Here is an 11,550-nt window from a genome sequence, read left to right as displayed (position 1 = left end):
CGCTCTGTCCACCAGAGGGCACCACCACCACAAGCACCACCATCACTATCAGTACCACCAGCACCACCACCACCATCACCAGCACTACCATCACCATCATCACCACCATTACCAGCACCACCATCATCACCACCATCACCATTACCAGCACCACCATCACTATCAGCACCACCAGCACCACCACCACCATCACCAGCACTACCATCACCACCAGCACCACCATCACCAGCACTACCATCACCACCATCACCAGTACCACCACTACCATCACCACCATCACTATCAGCACCACCAGCACCACCATCACCACCAGCATTACCATCAACACCAGCACCATCAACATCACCACCAGTACCATCACCACCATCACCACCACCACCATAAGCCCGCTGCATTCTCGGTCTGCACGGAGGATGTGGCTCCACCGCGCGTCGAGGGAGCCACGCAGTCAGCTCGCGTGGCTCGAAGCGTTTGTGGTGAGAGCCAGAGGCAGCATCCGCAGCAGTGAGCGCTGGTGACGATACCGTGCTGATGAGTCCTCGTGTTGATGAAACCCGTCCGTCACAGATTGTCTGCTGCATACCTGTCAACCCCTTCTCAGTGCCCTATCTTATTACATACCAATTCAGACATTCTTGGTCACCCCGTGCCCTTTGTAATCTCAGCCTTCATCCTACAAAGTCCCATCCAGGGTTGCGATTTCCGCATGGAAAATGCGGAAGGAGGGTTCAAATTTTCCCGCATTTTTGCTAAAGTCAACCGCAAACGGTGGAAAGACTACTCCTATGACCGCGCGCTTTTAACAACACGTTAATGCGTTCTATTGGAAAGGATACATGCAAGGCCCAGCATCACGTAGGGCTTTGAGTTACTGATTGGAATGAATATATGATTTCCGCATTTCCGCACAAAAACCACATACTTTATTCAAATGCGGAGCCGTGATTACGAGCACATGTACATGATGTATCCTTTCCAATAGAACGCATTAACGTGTTGTTAAAAGCGCGCGGTCATAGGAGTAGTCTTTCCACCGTTTGCGGTTGACTTTAGCAAAAATGCGGGAAAATTTGAACCCTCCTTCCGCATTTTCCATGCGGAAATCGCAACCCTGGTCCCATCACAAGGGAGAAACACAAACGAATGGACACATTTTTTTGCACGTACTGAAACGGCTGTACGCCGTATGGACCTGAAAACTAAATTTCCCTGGACAAGAAGACGGGGTAAGCCACGTGGGTTGACAGTCATGCTCCCTGCTGCTCAGTAGGGCTCACATTTCTCTCGTTTGCTCAAGGCCACTTTGATGGACCACAGCGCGGTTCTACAGGAACTGCTGGTAGGTTTTAAGTTTGTATTTATACACGTTCGTGCCTAGTCTGAAGCATGCATGTTCTGTGAAGGGCCATCGCCCGAAACGTCGCACATTATGTTAAATTTTAAGGCCACACATAGCGTTGTTGTTATTGACGAATGTGCCGGGTTGCCGACACAGCAGCAGCAGCATCATCACCACCACTGCCCAGGCGTCTTCACTGTTACTCTGGAAGCCACCGTCAGGACCCGGAGGGGACCTGCCACTCTGGAGCCGACGGGCGGCTCCTTGGCTGTGCCACCGAAGCGGGCAGTCGGATATATTTATATATTTATAAACTTAAATCTTAAACGCAATTTAACGTAAAGGTTATTTGTTTATGAAATTTGGCAGGTAATGTTACGGGTCACGATGTCTTGGTCGCAATAAAATGTACAACGGGCAAATTGTGTTGTGAAAGAATAAGGGGGGTGGGGCACTAAATAGACCCAGTTTATTCCACTGATATTCATGGTTCTTTCGGGAAAGTCACGTAAATAGAAAATAAAAATCAAATTGATTTTTTACATTTTATTTAATTTTTTAAATTTTATTTTATAGATAGAAAATAAAAATTAAAGTTTAATTTTTAAAATTGTCTTTTCTATCTACGTGACTTTCCTGAAAGAACCAAGAATATGAGAATTCCTGCAGTCACGAAAGTTTCAAGTCAAAATTTATTCCACTTATTTTGTTTATTTAAGTTATAAACAAGTGTATCCGCCGTGCACCTGCTGCTATGCTTGTGTAGCTCCGCGTGTGATGCGGCTCTACAACTATTTTGGCTGAAGGCAGATCCTAAATAAAACTAAATGTCTCTTCTTCATCGAAAAGTTGCGGATGGTCGCGTGGCAACCAGTTTCAGTTTCATGTATTTGGTGTAGCCCTGTGAGCCATTCGGCTCTTGAATTGGGTGCAACCGCAACAAACAACAACTAAAACATGAACAATAAAACATCTCAAAGTGACTATGTGACTAAGTGCAAACAGAAAATCCAAGAAAAGACAGGAAAATATGTAGACGGATGTTGGCATGGCAACCCCCGCAGGGAGGGGCAGGGCGCTGGGGGTGACCTCATCAGCAGCGAGAGAGCAGAGCGAGGCTCACCCCCCCCCCCGTGACCCCTGACCACTGACCCCCCCCCACTCCCCCAGTGGTGAATCCCGGAAGTCGCGCGCCACCCAGAAACACGCGGTGGCGTCACTTCCTGTGAGGCGCCACCCTGCGCGCGGCGCGAGACGGGCAGGAGAGAGACGAGCGGAGAGACGTGGTGAGACAAGCAGAGAGACGTGGTGAGAGACAAGCGGAGAGAGACAAGCGGAGAGACGTGGTGAGACAAGCAGAGAGACGTGGTGAGAGACGCGGAGAGAGACGGGGAGAGAGACAGGGGGAGAGACAGGGAGAGAGACGGGGATAGACAAACAGAGACAGGCGGAGAGACGTGGTGAGACGTGGAGAGACAAGTAGAGACGTGGACAGACAAGTAGAGACGTGGTGAGAGACACGCGGAGAGACGTGGTGAGACAAGCAGAGAGACGGGCAGGAGAGAGACAAGCAGAGACGTGGAGAGACACGCGGAGAGACACGCGGAAAGACGTGGAGAGAGACGTGGTGAGACGTGGAGAGAGACAAGCAGAGAGACGCGGTGAGAGACGAGGTGAGAGACACGCAGAGAGACGTGGAGAGACAAGCAGAGAGACGTGGGGAGACAAACAGAGAGACGCGGAGAGAGACGAGCGGAGAGACGGGGAGAGAAACGGGGAGGGAGACGCGGAGAGAGACGAGGTGAGACGTGGTGAGAGACGTGGAGAGAGACGTGGTGAGCGACGTGGTGAGAGACACGCGGAGAGACGTGGAGAGGCGTGGAGAGACAAGGAGAGACACAGGTGAGACAAGCAGAGAGACGTGGAGAGACAAGCAGAGAGAAGTGGAGAGACGTGGAGAGACAGAGAGACAAGGGGAGAGACAGAGAGACAAGGGGAGAGACAAGGGGAGAGTGGAGACGGGAGATGAGGGAGGCACGAGGGAGGCACGAGGGAGAGTGGAGGAGAGAGAGAGAGAGGCCGGGCAGGGTGGATACACGTCCTAAAAGGTGGCAGCTCACTGCTTCGTGCAGCAGGAATTCCAACAGGAGCGTGTTGATGTCCAGAACTCCGTTGTTAATTTACAACGGTGAAGTGCCCCATAGACTCCGAGTTAAAGGGCGGTGCAGTGTTTAGCGCATGGAGCTGTGAGCCCTGGTTACCCAAGTTGGATTATTGGCATTGTGGTGAAGTATGGCCAACCAACGCACGTGACCAACACGGCGTGGGGGAGGCCCTCTGTGTAAGTGAGGGCCTGTGGCGTTGCCTTGGTGTGGTTACAGGCTGTTTTAGCTCATCGGATCATCCGGGATAAATACAGATTATGTATGACTCAGTGGGGTGACACAAAGGCTCTTGTTATCTTGTACAACGGTGTTACGCACTTCGGCGTTTTGTCGTATGATGAGTTTTGCCATTGACGTGAGCGCTGTGTTTGGATACAGAGGCTTGCGGCGTGTGGGCTGCAGCAGCAGTGGCAGCAGCAGCAGCAGCAGCGGCAGCAGCGGGCGATGGGCAAGCAGAACAGCAAGCTGCGGCCGGAGGTGCTGCAGGACCTGCGTGAGAACACCGAGTTCTCGGAGCAGGAGCTGCAGGAGTGGTACAAGGGCTTCCTCAAGGACTGCCCCAGCGGGCACCTCACGGTGGACGAGTTCAAGAAGATCTACTCCAACTTCTTCCCGTACGGCGACGCCTCCAAGTTCGCCGAGCACGTGTTCCGCACCTTCGACGCCAACGGCGACGGCACCATCGACTTTCGCGAGTTCATCATCGCGCTGAGCGTGACGTCGCGTGGCAAGCTCGAGCAGAAGCTCAAGTGGGCCTTCAGCATGTACGACCTGGACGGCAACGGCTACATCAGCCGGGCCGAGATGCTGGAGATCGTGCGGGTGAGAGCGACGGGATGAGAGAAGCTCGTGGCTGTGTCTGTGTACGTGCATCGCGCTGCGGAGTTGGAAGCAGTCGCCCTCCGCCAACAACGGAGGGCAGAGGAGCGACGCTCACAACGACGAACGGAGCGCCGGGCGGTTAAAACGCAGAAAGTTGGCGCAGTGGGGAACACATTTGTTGCATCTGCCATCTCAGTCAACCAACCCATGGCACCTGGGTCTGTTCTGTGACCTCCTGCCAGCGGGCCTTCGACACTTCACGTGGCTTCATAGTGCGCCGAGCGTGGCACAAGCGTCGTGGTGATGGCACCGCCACTTTGTGGCGAACGGCTGTTGTTGTTACTGCATTGCCGGCGTCACCAGGGGCTTGTCCCGTTTCAATCGGAGAGTGACTGCGTGACACCGCCTACGAGTGAGATCGATCGTAGGGGCAGCTAGCCGGAGGTTGTGTTTGGGATTGCGGGATGTGTAGGACTTGTGTGTGTGCAGTGTGGGGGAGTGATAGTGTGCCGGTTAGCGCGCTGCGCTATGGATACGGGGACCTGAGTTCGATTCCCGCACACGGCCACCAACTCCAGTAGACATTATCTGAACCGGTCCTGGGTATGCCCGCCCCCCACCGCTAGATCGACTCAGCCTCAAATGAGTACCTGGTGCAGTGTGCGTGGAGTCAACATCGCCACTCGGTAGACAAAGGCGGCAGGGAGTGGTGCCTGGCCACCCACCCCCTCGTGCACTTTGCCTGCCTTCATGGGTGCTCGCTAACCGCGCTTGCTCTGAATAGCCTGTGTACAGGGCTATAGGGGGGACCTTTGCGCCCGTGTGGAAGGACTTCTGAATCGTCGCTGGCATGGTTCTAAGCCATTCTCAAAAATGTACATGAGCACGGATTGACGACTTTGTGCGTCACCTCTCTCCATATTTTGTTACAAATTTTAAAGGTGGTGGACCCAAATAAGGAGACGTACTGTCTGCTCACTTGTTTTTTGGAAACCCGAAAGAAAGCGTTTGTGATACTCTGCCAAATGTGCCGAGGTTTTCAGTTGGGTATACACGTCCGCTTTCCACGCTGCTCGCAGGTCTTATTCTAAAACAATTTTTATTTTACCAGGTGAGGCCCACTGAGCTCTTTAGCTCTTTGACAGAAGCGACCTGGCCACAAATGATAGATCAACAAAGCGGCTTATCATCGTGTGGAAATTTACATCAGGAAAACACTCTAAACGCACGTTTGACTGTGACACCATTCTAACGATGGCACCGCAGTGCGTCCCTGAGCACGGTTATGGGCACGGCGCGTTTCCTGTACGCTCATCGGCCACCCCTGCGCAACTCTACGCCACTCTGTGTAACTCTATGGATCTCCGTGTAATTCTGTGTAATAATCTCTATATAATGCTGCACATAGATCTCGATGTAATTTACGGACATACGGTAACCAGCGAGCGTACAGGAAACGCGCCATGACAGTTGACCGTGACGGTGCATCTCTGTAAGCTCCGTCTCGCGTGTTTGTGCATGTAGGCCATCTATAAGATGGTGGCTTCCGTGATGAAACTTCCCGAAGATGAGTCCACGCCAGAGAAGCGAACGGAGAAGATTTTCCAGCAGATGGACACAAACAAGGATGGTAAATGCGCACGTCTGCACGCTATGGTTACTATCACGCTTTTCTCGCCCGAGACAAGCGGTGAGGCTTTCAGGAGGGTCCTGCTTAGTTTTCGGAGTAAAGGGGTGATGTGTGATCCCAATTGAGTAATTTGCGGGTAATTTTTTTTAAAACCGTTGGCATGTTAGACCCATTCCAGCAGAGCCGTTCCCATGTTTCTGTGAATCAGGGCAATTGCCCTGGGCCCCACACTTTGGGGGGCCCCACGCTTCAACGTCACGGTGTCAGATGAATGAATCATTCCTACTGCTGATTTAACCCTGAATTCTGTCATCTACAGTGCCACGATGTGTGTTAATCTAAAAAAACTTGTTGGCCTTGGAAGCTCCAATCAAATGTGTTACATCGAGACCAATGCAGAACTGCATTACACTCAGACTTTATTATCTCAGCTAGTAATACCTGTTCGCAGGGTTAGGTGCCGGGCCACCTTGTGCCGGGCAGAGTCAGCTGCCACTGGGGGTGCCCCCCTTTCAATTGCGTTGAGAGGCGGTGTGACGATGCCGGTCACTTATCGTGTGGAAGGCGCTCTCTGAATAAAGGAGGGCGGCTCTTCGTCACCGTTGTCATGGTGGCGTGAGGTTCAACACAGTGACTCCGTTCTTCTCATTGCAGGGAAGCTGTCGGTAGAGGAGTTCATACGCGGGGCCAAGAGTGACCCTTCTATTGTCCGGCTCCTGCAGTGCGACCCTTCCAGTGCCACGCAGTTCTGAGGGCTGTGCCGCCCGTCCCACGCCTGCGCTCACAACTCCACGTCCGTCAACACAAACGAGCATGCCGGATGCCTCTCGCACACAAACATTTATGTTTTTTACACATCCTATCAGTCTTTTGGGGGTGCATCATTTCATCAGCATCGGCTCAACACGAGCAACACCTCTGGACCGGTTTCGACATGCAATGTCTCATCAGCGGAGTGGGTCGGGCTCGCTTGAAACGACGCTGGCGAAATGCCAGATGTTTGTAGCCAAGGGCCCTGTCCGTTCGACATGGGTCCCAGTTATTTCGTGCGAATGTCTGCGACCATTATCTCACGCCACCAAGCCCACTCACCACAACAGCCATCCACCACGCATCACCACAGGTATCACAGCGCGTCCCACTGTGCCATCCGTCCCAAAGAGGTATGCTGCCTGTGTATCTGCTGCCTTTTGTTGCTGTACGGCTGTCATGCCTATTGAAGTTGTTTTCAGCAGACTGCTTCGTGTGATATGCATAGTATTGAACCTTCGATATTGTTTACGATGCGGTTGTTGCCGGTGTGTTTAACTTAACTTATTTCAGGGGTAAGAAAAAAACACGTGCTTATATTGTGCCTGCGACCGCACGCTCCGCGTGTGAGACTTAGGAGTTGGCATGCGACGGCATTTCTACGCGTTTCACCTTCCTGGTAAGCGTCAAGGCGCTACGGTGGCGAGATGCTAACCACCTCGCCTGGTCTACAGGAGGTCGTCGTGCGTTCGATCCCGACCCTGATGCCCACTGTATATTTGGAGTTTGCATAATCTCTCTGTGGTCGCGTGGATTTTTTTCCGGGTCCTCTGGTTTTTCCCTCCACATTTAGAATCAACATGTTGCTATAAATGTCCACAAGATGATAAGCCGCTTCGTTGAGCTATCATTTGTAGTCAGGTCACTTTGGAAAAAAGAGCTACGTAGCTCAGTGGGCCTTACCTGGTAAAATATAAAATAGTCAACCACCGATGTCAGACTCGGACTTTATTGTTTCAGCTGGTGAGGCCCGATGTCGCTGATCAGCTCTGTTGCAAGGATGACCGCAGCCCAAGACCGTCCGTCCGCAGTGGTGGCAGTTAAATAAAATTTCAGGGTGGAGGAGAAAAAACTAAAATTAATGACGTGAAACCCATGCCAGAACTTACTGAAAGAATGGATAAATATTCGCCTTTGTGGCAGAGTTCAATCTTGGAGCATCGCCTTAAGGGAAATGTGGAATATTAAGAGTAGAGATGAATACATTCCAAAGTGCTGGTGCTGCCAGGAGAAGGCCCTGGGACCAGTCTTGAGTTCTCGATCTCGGAAACGGTCGACGTCAAAATACTCGTGCAATGTTCCGCGGCGCGCTGCGTTTTCGACGCCGTTCGTGTGAAGGGCGCCGGCTTCCTCCCCGAGCTGGCGTGGGGGGCGGAAGCAGGGGGCGCGTCCCATGCTCAATCGGAGCCGGCGGTCGCTGCGGTGGTGGGAGCGATGCGCACGTGGCGGTGTACGTAGCTGGTTACCCGGAGGCGTCGACAGCGTCGTTCGGGTGGCGACGTTTCAACTGGAAATTACGCGAAACTGTAACGGACGAATAGCTTTGGGTTGCTGCAGTTTATTGTCAAGACGAGCATGTCTGCATAATTTGATTGTTTTGGGGCATAAATTTGAACACAGGTGTTAGACCACTGGGACGAGAGGCAAGTAGAGCACAATAAACGAGTTAGATCGCTGGGTGGTGGTCGCTACGAACGTGGCCTGTAATTCAGCATTGGTGAAGGCAGCAAGGGTTGGTGGATCATCGCAGGATTGTTGCGACACTCCCTTCCTATGGGTGTCGAGGAGGAGCCACACCCTGGCTCGCCAGGAGAAGGCGGTGCACCAAAGTACGGACTAACCTCCATCCGTCTCTTCTGTACGGGGATCGAGCGTTGCCCCCTCACACACATAGGTTTTGCCTGGGTGCTCCAGCTTCCTCCCACTCGTATAAACACGAATTAATTGGCTTAAAACATCTTAATTTATGGACGCCTCTGTGTGTTGTGGATTGCGGTTGCATAAAAGATGATATATAAAAACTTATATTATTAACTAAATTTATTTATTATTTTGCTTGTTTACCGAGGAAAACCTCACAGTCTCAACACTTTTTCAGAAGGGTCCTGTCAGGTTTTTAAAGTGAGGGGGGGTGGTGATGCTACTGCTGTGTAGAATCCCAATGGAGTGATTTGCAGGTGATTTTTCAGCATTGGGATGTTTTTTTGGGCAATACCACTTATATTGTGTGGTGTTTTTTCAGCTGTGGTGGAAAATCAGAGAACCCGGATGAAATCCCATGCAGAACAGGGGGAGAACGTACTTACTCCACACACAGAGAGGCGCCTCAATTGGAAATCCAATCCAGGTCCTTCCTGCTGTGAGGCATGAGCATTGCCACTGCGCTACGGAGCTTGCTACTTGCAGCTGCCACCTTTGGCATGCGTTGGAAGGGCAGGGCGCTGTGCCCTGGCGCTAGCAGGCAGAAGTTCGCCCTCATTGAGAGGTGTTAGGAGGAGGAGAGTTATTTTTGTTTTAAACTGGCGGAGATTATTGATGTAACTGCTAAAGCCGAGCTATTGATGGTTTGATATTTGCAAAGCTTCTGTGCTGTTCCCCTGTTGCCGTCGTTCTCTGGTCTAACACCGGGGGAGGCAAGGCCATGAAGGCCAATCGGTTTGAAGAATATTGCATGCTTTATTACAGCATGTTTGTTTTGCATATTTTACCACAAGCATGTGTGGTTAATGCAGACTTGATGCCTTGCAATATATGTCTATTTGATGTTTGAACATTTTAACACCGCCTGTATTATTACCGGAAAGGGTAAAGCCTATTCTTTTTTCCTATCAAACTTGTACTTTGTTAGCTGCTAGATGACCGAAGCAAGAGAAACGCATGCGGAATGAAGGAACCAATGTGGATGCCCGATGCATTGGCGGTGAATGTTGCCGAACGTCCAGCGAGGTGGCTCCTCGCACCGTTAGCTGCTGCCACGATGCGCTCTGGGCTTGCTCACCGGTTGTTCAGTAGCAAAGCACTCTGGAACCACACTCAGGGCATTGAATGTGCCCTTCCTGGCTCTCTAGCTAAACACTTTGCAAGTTTTAAAGAAGGATTTGTGTTTTGGTCAGGGTTAGAGTGAGTTTGTTTAGACCAGCATTATGTACAGTATAATTTAAATTGGGTGCCGATGTGATTAACACAGGAAGTGTCATGTATTACACATTGTAAAGCACTCAAATGGTTTTGGACGTTATATTTAAATGCAATGTCTATGGTATATTTATTGGCACAAATGTTTACGTTTGAGTGCCGTTTTGTATATTTATTTAAAATGTACATTTCAGTTACAGATATAGTACAGTGGTGGTAAGGGGCCGAGTGGCGTCAAGAGCCTCTTAGTCCTGGTGATCACACGTGGTCCGTCCACTGCACTGCAGTATCCAGCAGGATGGCGCCAATCTGCCCCTCAACCTGATCATCGCTGGTGACATTTCAGTCAGCACCAGGATCACAAAGGCATTTTACACCACCTTGGGCCCCTTACCCCACCCTACTCTTACAACAGATGCATGCGATTTGAACCAACCGTTGACAAACCGTGATTCTGATTATATCTAGGGTTTTTATCTCGCATTTTGACTGTCTGTACGTTTTTCATACACCTGGCACGAATGTATTTTCATCAGTGAATACATCATTGCAAAAGTCAGATTTTAACTTATGAAACTACTTTATTCTGGCAGTGACAGATCCAAAGAGGGGCAGAGATGAGGGGGCGATTGCACCCCCCTCCCTTGAGAACCGAAAATTGGTATTTTTATTGATATTTACTAGATAAAACGTATTGAATGGTGTTGTTTATTTAAGTAGGGTCAGTAGGGCCCCATTAAAAAAAACTTGACATTTCGTGCCCCCTTCCCTGGGAAGTTTATTGATCTGCCTCTGGAATCTGTAGGATTTCATTTAATCAGTGTGCTATTCGTTTCAACTAATGGCAGTAAATAATTAGCAGGAAGATGTTGGGTGCAAAGCAGAAGGAACTGTTTCTAACTTTTTGTGAACTTAATATGGGGGGCGTCGTCGAGATGCACAGTGGCCTATACTGTGTTCGTGAGTCGTACCACTAGGAGGAGGGCGCGCGTGATGTGCCCTTACATGTGTTCGTCAACGCGTTACTGGTTTGTTTGGGAATGAATTAGAACCCATGGGTGCGGTGCCGTAGGTGGCATGTGTCACTTCGCTTCACGTGGCGAACGGTGGTAGAATTTAATTGATTTTGTCTGCCTTCGTTCTTCAGTTGCCAGTAACCGTTCGTGTTCTAAATCGGGCCCTGCCGGTGCAAGTGAGCGGTGAGCGTGGCTGCCAGCTGGCCCAGCGGTGGAGCGAGTTGCAGGCGAAAGGTCGCGAGTTCACCTCCATGCTGGGATCGATAAAATGAGTACCACTTTGTGGGGAAGTCAACAGTGTGGTTGTCCTCAGGATAGGCTCGCACCCGCCATAGGAACGTGGAATTTCCAACACTGGCACTGCAGGGTTGTAAACGTGAGGAGCACCAATGGGCACACTGCTCAGCCGCAGGAAAATCACTTTTTTTGACAGTTCCAAGTAATAATATCAAATGATTTTTACTGGAGGGGTTTCAGCCGACTCGGCACAATTTCTGTTGTGATGAATTATTTCTGACGTGGAAAGCTGATCGTGAAACTATATCGATATTGTGTGTCCTTTACTTATAACCACGTGAGTGCACGCGTCCCAAGGGATGCCTGGGATTACACAAGCAGGGCAAAACAAGAGAG

At 50.7% G+C, this 11,550-nt stretch overlaps 1 protein-coding gene across 4 annotated transcripts; it reads left to right on the top strand.

The window, feature by feature from the left end:
- The first annotated feature begins 2,547 nt into the window (after window positions 1–2,547).
- On the top strand, window positions 2,548–10,657 carry LOC133344136 (hippocalcin-like protein 1). Of its 4 annotated transcripts, none has more exons than XM_061554132.1 (4): window positions 2,548–2,707; window positions 3,883–4,326; window positions 5,851–5,956; window positions 6,611–10,657. In XM_061554132.1, the coding sequence occupies exons 2-4, from the start codon at window positions 3,949–3,951 to the stop codon at window positions 6,706–6,708; spliced, it is 582 nt and encodes a 193-aa protein (XP_061410116.1). In that variant the 5' UTR covers window positions 2,548–2,707; window positions 3,883–3,948; the 3' UTR covers window positions 6,709–10,657. The 4 variants fall into 4 exon arrangements, with proteins under 4 accessions (XP_061410116.1, XP_061410118.1, XP_061410119.1 ...); XM_061554134.1 differs by having other exon boundaries at window positions 2,551–2,685; XM_061554135.1 differs by having other exon boundaries at window positions 2,558–2,647.
- Window positions 10,658–11,550: the final 893 nt, after the last annotated feature.

Source organism: Lethenteron reissneri, chromosome 19 (genome assembly GCF_015708825.2).
Source record: "Lethenteron reissneri isolate LAM-NWPU_2019-01 chromosome 19, ASM1570882v1, whole genome shotgun sequence".
NCBI lineage: Eukaryota > Metazoa > Chordata > Hyperoartia > Petromyzontiformes > Petromyzontidae > Lethenteron > Lethenteron reissneri.
Note: the sequence above shows the minus strand (reverse complement) of the source record. Positions and strands in the feature narration are given on the sequence as shown.